We start from the raw sequence: 16,724 nt of genomic DNA, 5'->3' as shown, positions 1-16,724 counted from the left end.
AACCTAGCGATGCCGACGCCACCCCGAGCGCTGACGAGCCACTCCGTCAACCAGTGTTTTGGAACTTTGCAGCACAGAAACTGACAAGGCAATCATCTCGGCCTATTTGATGATCTTTTGCCTTTAGTCTGAAACATGTGTATTTATTTTTCGATATGGTGTTTATGCGCACGGCGTGATGTGACACCCTTTCTATTATGCTCTTGCCTTGTTAACTACCTATACCTATATATAGTCTAAATGAGAATCACAGCAATCCTAGCTTGGAGGGCATCTATGCCTGGCTTAAATAAACGTCCTAAATCAAACAATGTCGCGCTGCAAACATTTTCCATCTCCTTCCTCTTTATCCTCTCACCAAACTCCTTGCTCTTCGCTTTTCATCCTCTGTCAAAACCCAGTCGATGCCATCCTCTCCATCTTGAACCATAATCTCATCCCACTCGTCATCTTCCATATTTGCAACCATGAGCAGCTGCATCACTCTGCTAAATACCTCCTTTACACTATAATTTCCTCGAGAGACGACATCCACGATAGCTGAGAAGTCCCTCTCCATCCGGATTGCGCCATATGCGCTTGTCCTTCCGCCGTAGCCGAGAATTCTCTTCTCCAATATTCGCGAGAGGTAGCGGGCTGTCATGTCCATGAGGCTGCTGAAAGTCCCTGGCGTCATGATGCGGCCGATGGCCTTCATGAGCTGATCCCATCCATGTTCAAAGCGACGTGACACTTGATCTAGGACAACCTCTTCCGACTCGTCATTTTCTTGAGCAATTTCTGCAATGTCTTCTTCTGTAAGTGTGTAGTCGGCGTCACGGAACGTATCGCTTAGGACTGGCCTCAAGCGTAGCTTAACAACTTGGTTAAATAGAACTTGAACCGCTTCGTTCAACAGCTCATTTGTCTTTCCGAGGAAGGCGGTCTCTAATGAGCGCAGAGCGCCAATGACAGCAGTCACATCGCGATCAAATGGGAATGACTGTTTCAACTGAGCATCAACCTCTTCTTTATGTTGTGCTGATTCATCTGGAGAGCCAATGCGACCGTGGATAATTCTGACCAGGTATTCATTGGCCATGTCCAAGCTGTTGATCAGAACGATAAATTGTATAATCTTGTCTTCTGGCGGGAAGCCGCCCTGCACAGCGGCCTTGGGATACGACTCGTCGCGCATTTTCCTCTGTATCATACCCACAAAGTCGCCAGTTAGAACCCGGCTAACAGATGGAACGACTGAAGTAACGACGTCTTTCTGTGAGGTAGAGAGGCACCTCTGAAGCACAGCATTGACAATGTACATGACATCATCAACAGCGAGTATTATGTACGGGGTGTTGCCCTCAACGGGTCTATGGAGACTCAATGACAAGCCACTAGGGTACTCGTCCAGCTGAAATGCCTTTTCAACAGACCGACGAAAGAAGAAGGTCGACATGACGTTGTAAGGCGATATTAGCTTTGAAGATACCTTGCTGTATAGTTTAGACTTGATGAGCAGTTCTGCAAGCTTCAAAGGCACATCTTCATCGATTGCATCCTAGAAGACATCATGTTAAAAAAAAAAAAAAACCAAGCTAGAAACTCTCATGTAGCAGTTGTACGCACCATAGATTTGGCCGAAATGAATCGAGTGTAAAACGACCACTGTGCAAGCATAACAGAAATCTCATGCAGCAAACCATCGACTTCTTTCATGTTGACACCTTCGTCCTCACTGTTGCGAGGGTTGTTGCCCAAGCCAGCCGCAGGCGAATTCAGTCTCGGGATCCCCCCTCGAGGAGGTTGTGGTAAGAAGCTCTGCACTAAGAATGAAAACGGATAACTCTTTACATCCGTCAGCTTTTTGTCGACTCCTCGCTCGTCGCTCCATGTGTCAAGGATAATGCCGCCCTGGACATCCGCCTCCATCTGGATCCTCTCGATGACGCGAACCATCTTCCCAGTGCCATAGTGCCTCTCGACCAATCCTCCATGGCCCTCAACGATCTGTGCGATGTGTTGGAAGAGCCTCGTAAGTGAATTGGCATAGATGATGCCCTCTTTGCGGTTCTGGCCCGCCATGCCGTCCTTCAGCGTCGCTCGTGCCGTGCCCGCAACTCCCTGGCACACGTATTTCCCGTATACATCCAATCCCACATCCGCTCTCCCAATGAGAGGAAACAGCTTGAAAAACCTCGTTACTTTGGCGCCGTCTCCTTCGGCAGCCGCCTTCTCAAACTCACGCAAGAAGAGGCCGCACAGGCTCTCTTTGGCATTCTCCAGCGTTATCCATGGAGCATCAGGGACCTCGACGCTGGGCACGATGTTGGCGGCAAAGGCTCCCTTCGTTATCTCTTCTGGGATCTTGCTCGCTCGGGCGATGTAGCCTGCGGCCGCTTCCCAGTCTTGCGGCGCTCCCATGGAGCCAACCACGCCATTGACGCATGCCTTGAGCTCTGCCACCTGCTCCACGACTCCCAGCGTATCCTCCACGCGGCTCTTCTCCAGATCCAGCTCCTTGACCCGGTTACTGAGCCGCCCGGCCGTGTCTGCTGCTCCAGAGAGCATCTCATTGCTGATTGAGCGCGCAGCAATGACTTGCGCGCCGAGCCCGGCCCGCAGGAGATCCAGCCTGCCCAAGTCTCGTGATAGGTCGGCCTGCAACTCGATCAGCGCATCGAGCCTCGCGGTTATGGTCGATTCGCGCTCATGAAGGGCTGCGAGCGTCGCGCGGATCTCGGCCTCGCTGGCGGCATTCTGGAGACGTCGAGGTGCTACAGCATGGCTGCTGTTGTCCGTTCGGTGGAGGACGCCGTTCGAGAGAGCTGACATTGGCGCTGTGTACGAGTGTCGAGGAGGCGCATAGCTGCCTTGGACTTTGCTGGCCTGGCTTTGGAGTAGCTGCGCCGCTCCTGGGATCACCAGCAAGCAGATGGTTGTATGTTGGCGGTTATGGCTTGTGGTGCTACTGTCTGGAGCCAGGTAAGCTCATGCGTACAGTAGAGGGGACCATTTTGGTGGAGGGGCCAAGTGGCTCAGTACTTTGAATACCTGCATAGGGTGACATATCGATCGATTACAGAGGGCAGTGCCCACGCATCACAATCAATCTGTGCGCGCCATGTGGCCAATTGAATGCACATTATATCGCAAATTGATCTAATATATTTTTATATTTACAGAATTGTATTGATCACCGAAGCCATTGACACCGAAGTCATTGAGACTGCGGTTGTGCTAGCTGGGTACATGTATACCTAGGTAGTGGCCACCTCTACTTCATTATAAGTGGCACTGACTGGTCTTCATCCATTTATATCTTGCAACTGAATATAATATACATCTCATTATGCCATTTACTTTTTTTCTCCGTGAAAATTATCATCACCCCTAACAAATTACTTCTATGCAAGAATACGTATGCTAAATGATATGTAAAGGTATACAAGGGGTCTACTCTACTCCCCCAGTCATACATGCTCCGTTTATTACAAGATACTTTATATATCAACAACCCTAAAAACCTCTGCCAAACCTTTTCCTATCCCATCTTTTTGAAGCACACTCTTTTTATACCGCTTGACTGTATCCGCCACCCAAACGCCGCCGCCCATTCTTCAAATACTTTCGTAATTCATCCGCCCAGAACACGGTGCTGCAAAGCATGATGAGTCGTATCAGGTCACCCAGGGAGAGAGCTTCCGTTTGGAAAACCTCCTGTAGCCATGGGAGATAGATGACAAGGAGCTGGCCAACAATGGACAGAGACACTGCCCAGTTAAATAAGGTATTCGATAATAATCCCACCTCACCACGCAGTATCGACTTTGATTCGGATCGGCAGCTCAGAGCGTTGAACATGTCAAAGAATACAAAGCAGGTAAAAGTCATGGTAGTATCTCTGCGAGTGACAACGCCGTCGGCCATCTGCTGTCGGTATGTGAGCATAGTGCCAACCATGATAATGGCTGCTGAGGTTAGAACTCTCTGAATAAGTTTCTTGGTCAGGACTGGATCATTTCGCTTTCTTGGCGGCCTGTTCATCACATCGGGGTCTACTGTTTCGACACCAAGAGACTGCGCAGGAGGGCCATCCATGATGATATCTGATACTGCGTTAATCAAATATTTTCTGGCATAAGAAGATATGAATGATTGAATGAAGAACTTACTAATCCAAAGAATCTGCATAGCGTTCAGGGGACTCTTGAACCCAAAGCAAGTGCAGACAAAAACCAGGGCCAAACTAGCCGCACTCGTACTCAGCTGGAAGGTAAGGAAATTCTGAATGTTGTTGAATATGCCTTTGCCTTCCTCAATAGCTCGTAAAATGGTAGAGAAATCGTCGTCGGTCAAAATCATATCCGCTGCCTCTTTAGCAACATCTGTTCCATGGCGTCCCATGGCAATACCAATATCTGCCTTTTTCAAAGCAGGCGCGTCGTTCACACCGTCACCCGTCATGGCCACAATGTCTCCTCGCGACTGGAGCGCGCGAATAATCTTCATTTTGTGGTCGGGGTTGGTTCTGGCAAAAATGGTAGTATGCTGTATCGCTTGGGCAAGGTCTTCATCAGACATCCGATCAATCTCGTCTCCCCTAAGGACAGCCTTTATTGCATTCTGACCCGGCAAATGGGCGCTGGGAACGGCAACACTCATTCCTAACTGTTTGCCAATTGCAAGTGCTGTAGTTTCCGCATCGCCGGTAATCATAATAACTCTGACACCGCCTCGCATAAGTCGTCGAATAGACCGTTCCACACCAGGCCGTGGGGGGTCCCTCATGCCAACCAAGCCAGCAAATGTGAGTCCCTTGTAAGTATCATCAGAGCCTTGGGGAATTGTTGGAGTAGAAGTTCCATCAGCAGCAGGCGTGTTGCTTCGCGTATCAGGTGCAGGTGAGCGAGCTTTAGAAGACTTGGAAACTTGACCACTGGCAAAGGCGAGAACTCGAAGTCCCTTGACGGCCATGGCTTCGGCCGCTGCCAAAGCCTCCTGACGCCGTGCAGTGTCCAGTACAATTTCCCGGCCATCCTTTTCCAAATAGGTGTCACATGCGGCGAGGACCTTCTCAATAGATCCCTTCATATATGCGTACTCTTTTTCACTTCCGATGGTAACACCCATCCATTTCCTCTCAGAGCTAAAGGGCACTTCTGTGACGCGTGGCCCGACCGAATCTCGTATGTCGTGCTCTTTAAATTTATCAAGCAAGTCGAGCATAGCCACATCCGTAGGCTGGCCAACCCATCGAGTATAGGTAGATGCTTCTTCGCGACTGAGAGTTGAGGTCAAGACAGCACTTGCAGCGGCGCCACTCTCCGCAAAATTCTTTGCCAGGCGTGCGTTGTTAGCGACATTTCCAATTCGTAGGATATGTAAAGCCGCCTGGGTGGGCTTGATCTCTTCTACCTCAGCGTCCGAAGACACGTGAAACGGACCCTGTTCTCCAAAGCACCACATCTCGACAGTTGTCATATGATTAGTTGTTAGAGTACCTATTTTCAGCAATTTAGTATATGCGACAGCTGTGGCTGAAGTGGATCAAGGCATAAAACTTACCCGTCTTGTCAGTACACACGACATTAACAGATCCAAGGGTTTCAACTTTGGGCATCCAGCGTACGATGGCATGATGCTTCGCCATCCGGTGTACGCCAAGAGCCAAAGTAACGGTAACAATAATGGGTAAGCCTTCTGGGATAGCTGCAACGGCCAAGGATATAGAAATGGTGAATATTTCCAGTAGTTTTTTCCCTTGTAGCCAACCAACAAGCGATATCAGACCAATTACGACAAATGATGCCTTGCTCAGCTGTGTACCAAGCTCGTCCATCGATAGCTGCAGAGGCGACCTAGGATTTTCCGTTCCAGAAACGCTTGTGGCAATGGAGCCGAAGTGAGTGCTCCCACCGGTTGCGAAGACAATTCCCTGGCCGTGTCCTGATTTAACCAGCGTGCCCATGTATGCAATATTCCTTATGCCACTGCCCTCCGTCTCGCTGCCGTCCAAAGGCGTGGCTGGGGCGAGTGACTGCTTCGAGAATTGGTTGAGTCCTTGAGACCGCGACTCAGTTGATATACTGATAGGCTTCGTTTCACCTGTTAGATTGGACACATCAATGGTCAAGTCAGCCGCCTTGGTAACCCGTATATCTGCAGGAATTCGATCGCCGGTAGTAAATAGGACCAAATCGCCCGGTACAAGCTGAGATGCCGACACCCTGAAAGAAGTAGCGTCCAAGATGTCTTCGATTGGGGTCATAAAACCAGAGCTATCGGCCGGGTCTCGAAGTTCGTTGATATTAGGGGGCCACGGGGAACTTTTCGGCATGGCAGCCGACTTATTCGGTGAGCCTCGTACAAGGTGTGCGTGATTCGGAACTAGGTGGTTGAGGGCCTCGATAGATTTTTCCGAACGATACTCCTGGATAAAACCCACGGAGACGACAATGGTCACCGCCACCGTGATACTTACCGCATCGTCCGTGTTGCCCAAGAGTAACGAGGTTCCCGCGGATACCAGAAGGAGTACAATCAACGGCTCCTGAAACTGCTTCGCAAAGCGGAGCCACAGAGGCTCTGGTTCTTCGTGAGGTATCTCATTCGGTCCATGTTCGCCGAGTCGCTTCAAGGCTTCGTTAGGCGTTAGACCGTAAGTGAGGGACGTCCGCAACTGCGCAGCAGCTTCGCTGGGTGTCATGAAGGAGTATTCTTTGGCGACGCCCTGCCATCTCGTTAATGAATCGCATCATAACAAACGCACATGGTTTCTTCAGCCTTACCCGCGCATGCGCAGAGGATGTCCGGGCATGTCCTAGCCTTGATCCTGATCTTCCCTCTCGATCGCTATCGGCCGCATCCCCAGTGATGATGGGCAAGTTGGCCATTGGCAGCAGAGACTCATTGCCAGAGCCGCCGCGCCCTGCCCACGGCAGCTGCATATTGTAGTCCCTGAGATGGCGTCGAAGTTGTTCAGGGGCCCGGAAATCAACGCCAAGCTTTTATCAAAAGCCGGATTTCATGAGGAGAGGGGAGACGGCCGAATGCGCGGAAGTCGGCTCTGGCGCATACGTTGTCGAGATCGGAAAGCGGCGTTGTTGTGATGAACCAGATCTTTTTTTCCAGCAGACACCGACGGCTACGATCTTCATCCCCTAATCAAGAGGCCAACGTGCAGACCGGTGAAGCATCAGCAATGGAACCTGGAATCATGCAAAATTACAAAGGTGTTCTTCCAAGGCTCTATGGAATGGGTAGTTGCGCTAGCCTCGCCACTGGGACTGGGGACAAGGAGCACTACAGGGGGCTGCAGGTACTGGCAGCGCGAAGTAACTCTCTGTTTTAGCCTAGCGGCGCCACGGCTAAGTTGGGGCTACGCGGCCCAAGGCCCTGCAGCCCTCCGACTTTGCGCCTGACGCCGATGGCTACTGGCTGCAACGACCAGCCAAGCTTTGGGTCTTAACACGGCCAGTATTACTCCTTAGAAACCCAGTCCAATGCCGCCAGGTGAAATACAAAAACTCAAGATAACAATGATTGTGACTGTATTATATCATATTTTAGAGCAATCAGCCCGCTCAATGCCAATGTCCGTTTTTCATTCGCTCGCCATGCCTCCTGAACGGCATTGCGGCTACTGTGACTAGTACTGCTACTAAGAGTATTCTAAACGCTGCTAGTTGAACATACTATGTATGAACTATAGTATTAGGTGGGGCGAGTAGGAAGAATAAACTACGAGGCGAGAAGACGGAAAGAAGTTTATATCTTGCCAGATAGATATTCGGGCGATGTGTTACTCCAAGGCTAAGTAATACTCATACATGTAATCACGCTGGCAAATGTCTGCCGCTATACATTATGAGGAATCAATAGGCAAAGACTAATATAATACGGAACAGCCCTTTTTTTTTTTTACCCGTGCTCTGAAGGTGCGTTGTAGCAAGTATTATCCATCTATTCTAGAAATACTAGACTAGAAACCTCTAGATTTGGAGTGAAGATGAGCATGGGGCCCCTCTTTGTGGAAACAAAGATGGGTGCTCCATTTACCTAGATAGTACCTAGAAGTGATGCAAATACTGCTGTCGCTTTCAGAAAAACAAAGCGCCATGCTCAATACAGGAGTACTTTGTACCTGATGGGACATGCAGATCTCCAGCCACAGGTGCCGGAATAAAAAGCGGCATGTGTCAGGATATAAATGACAAACCTCGGGCATTCGCCATGTTTCAACAACAATGAGTAAAGCACCGCATGTACCTGGACACTCACTTATATGCGCACAATGATGAAATGATGGACATGCGGTGTTATTCGCAAGATGAATGCAGCATTAGAGGTGGCACATAGCTCTTATAGAATCGTGTTTAGTGTAATCATCGTGTAAGTGCATTGAAGATTTCGCAGATTGTAGACAGTTTAACTGTAGCAGAGCCGAGGACCTTATAGCATTTGCCGATAACCCCGCTACTGGACACTCGAAACCGCTTGTAAATGTGCGTTACTATAAATGATAATTGGATATAGCGGTTTACCTCTACGTAATGAATAGAGACGATGACCTAGCTCTATAATGATGATACCCTGGTATGTATAATGACGAGCAATACTGCAGATAGCTTGCTGAGGAGCTACCCAGAGCCTGCACCATGGGGTTGCAATTCAGTGCTTGTACAGTAAGTAGCCTGTACTGCAGTAGCATTTGGCTCACTGCGCTACTGCCCAAAGCGGTAAGCAAGGTGGCACTCCCGCCGATTTCCGATGGGCGGAAAACGTGCAGAAGCGCCGGAAGAATAATGTCCCGGTCTCGCTACGCCGAAATGGACGCAGGCAGCAAGCTCTCGTCGGTACCAGCCACTTTTCTCCCAGCCACGCAATTTAGCATTGCCGCCGCAGTGTCTCCCCTCCGCGCTCCAACCTGAGAGTTTCACACAACCCTCTGCTCTCGCCTCGTCATTTTTGCACTTCCCATCACCCCCCGTCGCCTCCCTCTTCTCGCTTCTCGTCGCCTGCGATCCGGTATTCCAGCCCTTGGCGACTTGCTTTTTTGACTTGATGATTTTGCGCGGCCACCGTCGCGCGTGAGCCAGGCCCGAACACGGTTTAGGCGACTTGTTTATCCACCAAAACGCGCACCCCTTGTTCGTGTTTACTCACCTCCACTTTGCTCCAAGCTCTTATTCCCCTCCACTGCTGCGCTGCCTACACCATTTCACTGGCTGGCTGAGCTTTTGCATATTTTTTTTTTTCTTCGAGTATCAGCTTGGTTGAGCGCGAGTGCCAGTGCGACAGGCTTCGCGCGCAAGCATCATGTTCTATTCAGAGACACTCCTCCAGAAGACCGGGCCTCTTGCCCGTGTCTGGCTGTCTGCCAACCTCGAGCGCAAGCTCTCCAAGAATCACATTCTCCAATCTAATGTCACCGACAGCGTCGAGGCCATCATCACGCCGAACCAGGCGCCGATGGCCCTGCGACTCAGTGGACAGCTTTTGCTTGGTGTTGTCAGGATATACCAGCGCAAAACGCGATATTTGCTAGATGATTGTAACGAAGCTATGATGAAGATTAAAATGGTTAGTGCCTCTTTGTTTCTTTTTGCTCATTCACTCTACCAATTGTAAACATCATGCTAATTGCCTTTAGGCCTTCCGCTCCACTGGTAACAATGACCTGGCTGCCAACTTGCAAATCACCAATCGCGAGTCTTTGCTTCTCCCCGATCGTATCACGCCATATGATAACCTCGAACTACCTCCGCCGCCTGATGCCTCGTGGCTACTTTCTCAAGTTGATGATGTGTCGTCTACCCAAGTCGGCAGGAAGGGACGCGTGAGCAACACTCGAGACATCAACTTGCAGGAAGATTTCGACAACAGCCAGTTTCTCCAAGGCGGCATGACTCTAGATGAAGACGCACTTGCGCCAATGGATGATCTTGAGCTCGAGCTCGACTTTGGTCTTGATATGGATGGTGGCCCAAGCATGGAAATGGGCCGAGATGCCCCCGCAGCGCGGTCAATCGAAGATGATGTCTTCAGCGAACTTGATATCATGCCCCGATCAAAAGAGGGCGCTGGCCCTGACGACACTACTCGCATGGATGTGGACGGTACCGTGAGGATTGCAGATGACGAGGGCGATATCCAGATGGGCGATGACGATTTCCAGTTCAACCCTGGTGATGCGTCCGGCATTCCCGAACTGGCTGCGCTTGACATCAACCGACAGAGAATTTCGGAATCTCCTCTATCAGATATTGACGATCAGTTTGCTAAAGAAATTGAGGAGGAGTATTCTCGCCATGGCCACACAGATCTCTACGAGCCCCAAGACGACGAGGAGAGCACCCTTGTCCAAAAGCCTGCACAGCGTGCTAGGAAGCAACGTATCATGATGCCAGATGATGAAATTGCCCTGTCCAGCACTCACATCAAACAACAGCAGGCCCACAGAGAAAATATCACCAAGCCAGCTACATTCCTCCCCCGCGATCCTTTGCTTCTTGCGCTCGCAGAAATGCAAAAGAGTGGCGGTTTTGTATCTTCCATCATGATGGAGGGTAGAAGCTTGTCGTGGGCACCTGAACTTCGTGGCATGCTTTCATTGGACATGGTTCGCGGTGCGAATGATCTGAAGCGAAAGCGTGACAGTGGCGTTGCCGACGTGGACAGCGAATTGGGTGGCCTCAAATCGCCTCGCCTTGAGCTGGGAGACGACACCGATTTTACCCTAGACGGAAACGCTTTCGGTAACAACAGCGTGGCCGCCGATGGCACCATTCTTGAGATTCCTGCAGACGAATCTGCAGCTCACTTTGACGACGATCACGCGGACAGAGAAGGTAGCCCAATGCCTGCCTTCGAAGACACAACAATGCCTCTTATTCACCCTGCTGACAGCGGCGCTGTGTCCGCTGGTACCAAGCATGCTGTCCACATTCTCCGAGAATTATTCGGCCCTGATGCCGCTGAGAATGCGGACAAGAGGAAGAAATCAGCAGTTGTCTTCCAAAACTTGCTGCCCGAGAAGGAAACCACCAAGGCCGAAGCAACCAAGATGTTCTTTGAGTGCCTGGTGCTTGCTACCAAGGATGCCATCAAGGTAGAGCAGACCTCAGGCCTTGGCGACCCCATCAAAGTCCGAGGAAAGCGCGGGCTTTGGGGCGCTTGGGCCGAGCGAGAAGCTGGAGGCGAGATCTCCAACCAGGATGAGCCTGAGTCCGCCGCTCCCGTCAGTGTTGCGGCGGTTGCTGTCGAGGCATAATCGGCTGCTTGACCACGACCAAAAAAAAACACATCATGTTTCGTGTATGTAAAATACTATGCTGTGCATTCTGGGCAATGAAAGGTTTTGTTTTTGTTCGAATGGCCCACGGCGGAGTTGAAGGCGTTTGGGGAGATACCATGTGATCTTGGAGGTTCTCTAAATTAGGATACAGGAAGGAGGGAAAAGGATAATCGCGCCTTGGATGCCGAAACAAGACAAGCCTTTTTTACACTAGTGTTCCTTTTTTTGTATTCTGCTAGCTGTGTTTAGAAAAGGGATGTTCTAGGAGATTATTGAATATTGAACGAAATCAACTTTGCTAGCAACTGTATACAGGCCCGTGAAACTGATGCCCACGATTTGATATTGTTTATTCCTAAGTGCCTTTTTCATGACTGACACTTAAGAGGAGCATTTGGCCTTGCTTTTATTTTAGGTATTGTTGGGAATTCGGCGCATTGATTCTATATTGCCGCTTAGCTACTCCTTGATGCTTGTGCCGTTTTTGGAGACCTGGTGCTCACTGTAGCCAAACGCGGTGCTGCCCCGCCATCAACCCCACGTAGCTAAGATAGGGATCAATCTATCTGCCTGCTAGGCACGCATGAAAACCAACTTCGAGCAGGCAGCTCGGAATAATCCTTGACTCTTGACAATATCCTGTGCCTTTACATTATAAAGCTTCTTCCAGCTCTCCTCTCTACTTCTTCTCTCTCCGCTCCATCTACCAAGACGCGTTCGAACGATATCTCTTCTTCCGATCCATCCACCATGCCGCCTCCATCTCCCCTAGTCATCGCAACCGGTGCCGTCAACCGCCTCCTGAAAGAAGAAGCATCCTACCACAAGGAGCTCGAGGAGCAGGAGGCTCAGGTCAAGGCTCAGGAAGAGAAAATCAAGAGCGGACAGGAGGACGAGGATGGCAATGCGACGTACATTTTGAAGCAACAGGTGGGTGTTGGGCCGTATAACATGATGACTCCTTGTTAGGGCTAACGATGGGCGCTTTTGCGTTTTGTTCCTTTCTAGCAAATGGTTGTCGAGCAGACCAAGGCCGTGTTTAAGCCCCTGAGAGCCCGAATCCTGGCGGCCGTCGAGAAATTGGAAGATCTTGCTGCGTCCGAAGAGAAGAACGAGACGGCTACGCCAGAGGAGTTGGCGAATGCGAAGGCGGCACTGGAGAAGGCGAAGGCGGAGACATCTTGAAGAGAATACAGTCTGGAGAAAGAGGAAGATTCATAAATAATATACCACGATACAATTAAACATCATCCACGCTGGCGGATCACACCATCGGGATCTCGTTGGCAATAGCGTCGACAAAAAGATACTCCTTGTTCTTCTTTTTATTTGATCCGGGTATCCTAATTATACAAATATTCTATCCATCTTAAAAAGTAATGTTCATGCCAGTAGTCCAAAAACTAGTTATCAACCTCCATCTTGTCACCGTTCCTCGCTGACGATTTGTATTCATCCTCATCCTCCTCGCCTTCTTCATTCCCCGACTCCTCATCTCCCATATCAACATCTTCGCCTGTTTCGCTCCCTGAGTCGCGACCACGCTGCGGGGGCTGTGACACTTCCCTAGTAGAAGCCCTGCTTCCTAACCGAGAAGCCGATGCGGCATCTGTAGACGAAAGCCGGAGCTGATCTGGACGGGGCGAGTCCGCTGATGGCGTTGGGCCGTCCACGGATATTGCTGGATGGGGCGTTGTCTCGTTCAATTGCCCTTCACCATCAGGTCGTGGTGTTTCGGTGCTGCTGGGGTTAACGCCGGGTGTTTGGCCTTCTCGCTGCTCCTCTACTTCGTCATCTCCACCTTCATTCATTCCCTCTCTTCTGTCCACTTCTTCCTTCTCATCTCTAATCTGCCGCCTCAGCAGCATTCCCTCCTCCATGATCCTGTTGAACTGGTCTCTTCGTTCCTTCCATGTGCCGCTGTATGTTTCACTTTCGCGCTCCAGCTCTTTGCATTCTTCTTCTAGTTTCTCAAGGGCAACGAGCTGGTCTTCACGCGGCCGTAGCAGTCGATTAGACAATATCTTCTCGGCCAACTCGTCGAATTTCTTCCGCCGCGCCAAAGTTGCTTTAGCATCTTCTAATTGTTCTCGGAGTCGCGCGTTGTTTTCGCGAGCCGCCTGGCATTCAGCAAGGATACGCTGCTTGTCTGCCTCGTAGCGCTCCCGTTCTCGCTCGTTCGCATCGTGAAGGAATTGGAATCGGGCGATGCTGCTGTCAAAGGCAGCAAAATCGAATGTGAGATCTTCTTGTAACTGGGCGCTGCTCGAGGTCTGGCCTCCGTTTTGGTTTGTAGCATCAGACTGTATAGCACTGGAAACTATCGCAGAAATAGAGGAGAGTCGTTTGGTGATGCGTTTGAAAGGTTTCTCCTCTACGTTGAGGAGCCGGCTCTTGTGAAGCTCGGATTCGCCTTTTTCGTCTAGCAGATCCCACGAAGACATTGCTAGGACCGAGAGTTGGGGTGACGAATGCTGATTATGCGTAAATTTCTTGCTATTAACGACAGAGCTGCTATTTCGGAAACAAGAAAACAAATTATAAAAGCCCGTGCTCAAGTTTTGGCGTATTTAATGGCTGTTAGATTAAGTCTGTTACCAGTATTAGGCATTCGAGTTTGTTTCCCTCAGCCTCGCATCACTGCGACGACGTGGAGCGCGCGTTGATGACTAAGCTCGCTGCTAGTCAAGCGAGCTCTTATCTCATGTCTCATCGTCAGCCGCCACTGAGTAGCCTTGCATTTCTTTGACCTTACATAATTTACTGCACTGAGCTACTATCAGTGCACACAAATCTTCCATACCCTTGAGGATCTTAATACTGTACTAGGCATATAACTCGCGATCCGGAAACGACCAATAGCCAACATGTCAGACGAAGACAAAGAGCTGTTGGCGCGCATCGGTCAACTCGCTGGTAAGGCTCTTGGGGATCTCGCGATGACTTCATAGCACTTACTATTCTAGGCCAAATTAATCGACACAAAAGTCAGCAAGCCAACTACCGCTCCGTCCCGCCATCCCATCACCCTGGGCGTCATCGAGGTTTGTTCTACTAAGAAAGTGCTTGGAAGACAGCATCGCAGCATAACTGACATTGGATGAAGGAAATGCGTATCGTCAAGCAAGCGCGCCTTATCCGACCAGAGGCTACAGCGGCCGGCCAGCCGCCACACACCGCAACAGAACACTGCATCTCAACGCTTCGGCATCTGCTTCAGGGTCTGCCTCCAGCTCGGCCGCCCCCAGCCCTGCTCCTACGACACCGGGCTGGGTGACCAAAAACGATCGCCACCGCCAGCTCATAAACGCTAATATATATGAGAAAGAAAGCCAAAATCGGGCCAAGGCTATCGAAGAGACTCGCCAGAGAAGAATTCAAGAGCAGAAGCGCCGGGAGAAGCAGCGATTTAGCGAATACCTTCGCCACCAGGCCACAGTGGACGGATTTCCAAGCACAAGCACTAATCCCGCAGTGACGAATGAAATAACGGTCAACGGTATTCGCTTCCGCGTCTTAGATGGAGGGAAAAAACTTGTTAAGACGCTCGGTAAATTTTGTCACTGCTCTTTTTTTTTTTTTTTTTTTTAATTACCGTTAGTACTGTTATTAATCGTTACTAGGTGACCCTTCCCCCCCTACTATGACGCCAAAGATGACTGTCATTGCTGGTGTCAAGTTCCATCGTACAAAGACTGGAAATCTTGTGGCGCAGAGGATAGTCAAAGATCACCGGTATGTTCACGTCTCAAAGACAGTCACGATACTAACGCAAGCAGTCGATCCGGTACGGTCAAAAAACTTGATCAACGATGCAAAATCTTTTCAACGACTGGTAATTGTTTTCTTATAATACAACAGCCGAATAAGCTACAGACCTACGAGATAGTGGCGTAGATGGGGAAGTCAACTAACCATTAACTTGTGACTTTTAGGTTCCTGTTCAAAAGGCCCAGCCTGCCGATACGTTCATGACCCCGACAAGGTGGCTCTTTGCAAGGATTTCTTGAAAGACGGCAAGTGTCCCAACGGCGAGTCTTGCGATCTCTCTCATGAGCTTACCCCAGAACGTGTCCCGAATTGTTTGCACTTTGCCAAAGGACAATGCTCCCGGCCTGACTGTCCCTTTACTCACTCCAAAGCCTCCCCAAGTGCCCCCGTGTGTGCGGCATTTGGCTTCTGTGGATACTGTGACAAGGGTGCAGACTGCACCGATCGCCACGTCTTTGAATGCCCAGACTTCAGCAATACCGGTATCTGTAAAACCAGAGGATGTAAGCTGCTCCATCGTGAGAGGGCAAGCGTCCTCCGAAACCAGGCCAAACAGCGCGACGAGGCCCAGGATGTCTCCAGCGAAGATGAGTCAGTCGATTCTGACGATGTCGATTCTGACGAAGTGGCCGAGTTCCTCGAGGGCGATTCCGATGACTCTGACTTTGACAACCCAAAGGACTATCTCCCCCTTTAACCGAGTCAAAGTAGATTAGACGGCCATCGTCCTTGGATATGTCGAATCGTTCACTATTCAGCGCCTCTGCAGTTTCATACCTTCAACTTTTTTTGGAGACTACATGCTATGCTTTTTATTCTTGTTTTTTTTTTTTTAATTTAATTTAGCAAGCAGTAAATTCTACGACGAGACATGACGCTCTTGTCGGCTGGGGGTGGGCTTTATACTAAGATACCCTTTTATTCAGCATTTTAACATCATGTTTTCTTCTCCTCCTTTAACAGCTGCAGAGGTGCAAATAAAACGATGATTACAATGCCGAGAGAGAAAAGGAAGAGAAAAAGAATAAAGGGAAGAGAAGACTTTATTGTCAGGAAAGAAAAATACATGTTCGTAAAGGAAAGAGGATAAAAAGATTGAGAAAAAAAAATCAAGTAAACGAAGAATAAGAAAAATCACTAGGATCATAAATTTGTTCTCCTGCTATGAGAAAAGTCCTACTTATGCTCTGTCTGCCTTTCTCGAAAAACACTCTCTAGAATGACCAACTAAAGTAAACACTCATTCCATGATATTATTATCGTGCCATCAAACCGCAAAATGGATGATTCTATTATTCTCGCCCCCTTATTAATCGAATACGCCATTACCCCTGTCCTGCATCCCCATACCTACCAGGTATTTAGCGAAGGCAGCCCTCTAAAAGAGATCACTGATCGGCGTCCCAAAATAGCCCAGATAGGGCCGTCCCACAGCGCTTCCCCCTGGAGAATTCATAGAGGAAATGAAATCGAGCAGCAATATAACGAACAATAACCTTAGCTGGGGTTAGGCAGGCAGTTCTTGTTTTATTTTATTCCCAAAACCGCCTTCTTCATCTTCATCTCCCCAGCAAGCGCACTCAGCCCCTTGTCTTGCTCGGGCCCATCATCTCCAGTGCTTAAAAAATACGGGAACATTAGTGTCGCGGCGCCCAGTTTGTGCCAAGGAACAGGC

General features: G+C 49.7%; 6 protein-coding genes across 6 annotated transcripts; 3 read left to right on the top strand and 3 right to left on the bottom strand.

The window, feature by feature from the left end:
- Positions 1-180: 180 nt before the first annotated feature.
- Positions 181-2,962, bottom strand: TrAFT101_001625 (uncharacterized protein). Its single transcript, XM_024899556.2, has 2 exons — positions 1,609-2,962; positions 181-1,540 (listed from the first exon to the last, which is right to left on the bottom strand). Exons 1-2 carry the CDS (start codon positions 2,812-2,814, stop codon positions 347-349), a joined length of 2,400 nt encoding a protein of 799 aa, XP_024762743.2. The 5' UTR covers positions 2,815-2,962; the 3' UTR covers positions 181-346.
- Positions 2,963-3,280: 318 nt separating this feature from the next.
- Positions 3,281-7,254, bottom strand: TrAFT101_001624 (uncharacterized protein). The gene is made up of 4 exons (XM_024902385.2): positions 6,771-7,254; positions 5,548-6,712; positions 4,155-5,483; positions 3,281-4,088 (listed from the first exon to the last, which is right to left on the bottom strand). The coding sequence occupies exons 1-4, from the start codon at positions 6,927-6,929 to the stop codon at positions 3,553-3,555; spliced, it is 3,189 nt and encodes a 1,062-aa protein (XP_024762742.1). The 5' UTR covers positions 6,930-7,254; the 3' UTR covers positions 3,281-3,552.
- A 1,628-nt stretch (positions 7,255-8,882) lies between these two features.
- On the top strand, positions 8,883-11,588 carry TrAFT101_001623 (uncharacterized protein). The gene is made up of 2 exons (XM_024901790.2): positions 8,883-9,564; positions 9,635-11,588. The coding sequence occupies exons 1-2, from the start codon at positions 9,301-9,303 to the stop codon at positions 11,252-11,254; spliced, it is 1,884 nt and encodes a 627-aa protein (XP_024762741.1). The 5' UTR covers positions 8,883-9,300; the 3' UTR covers positions 11,255-11,588.
- A 440-nt stretch (positions 11,589-12,028) lies between these two features.
- TrAFT101_001622 (uncharacterized protein) lies at positions 12,029-12,463 on the top strand (the record flags this gene model as incomplete). Its single annotated transcript, XM_024898704.2, has 2 exons — positions 12,029-12,208; positions 12,287-12,463. The coding sequence occupies 2 exons, from the start codon at positions 12,029-12,031 to the stop codon at positions 12,461-12,463; spliced, it is 357 nt and encodes a 118-aa protein (XP_024762740.2).
- An 86-nt stretch (positions 12,464-12,549) lies between these two features.
- TrAFT101_001621 (uncharacterized protein) lies at positions 12,550-13,872 on the bottom strand. Its single transcript, XM_024899695.2, has one exon. It carries the CDS (start codon positions 13,720-13,722, stop codon positions 12,682-12,684), a length of 1,041 nt encoding a protein of 346 aa, XP_024762739.1. The 5' UTR covers positions 13,723-13,872; the 3' UTR covers positions 12,550-12,681.
- A 175-nt stretch (positions 13,873-14,047) lies between these two features.
- On the top strand, positions 14,048-16,239 carry TrAFT101_001620 (uncharacterized protein). Its single transcript, XM_024907761.2, has 6 exons — positions 14,048-14,194; positions 14,245-14,322; positions 14,385-14,828; positions 14,902-15,013; positions 15,058-15,113; positions 15,214-16,239. Exons 1-6 carry the CDS (start codon positions 14,146-14,148, stop codon positions 15,744-15,746), a joined length of 1,272 nt encoding a protein of 423 aa, XP_024762738.2. The 5' UTR covers positions 14,048-14,145; the 3' UTR covers positions 15,747-16,239.
- The last annotated feature ends 485 nt before the right edge of the window (positions 16,240-16,724 follow it).

This window comes from Trichoderma asperellum, chromosome 1, assembly GCF_020647865.1.
Source record: "Trichoderma asperellum chromosome 1, complete sequence".
NCBI lineage: Eukaryota > Fungi > Ascomycota > Sordariomycetes > Hypocreales > Hypocreaceae > Trichoderma > Trichoderma asperellum.
Note: the sequence above shows the minus strand (reverse complement) of the source record. Positions and strands in the feature narration are given on the sequence as shown.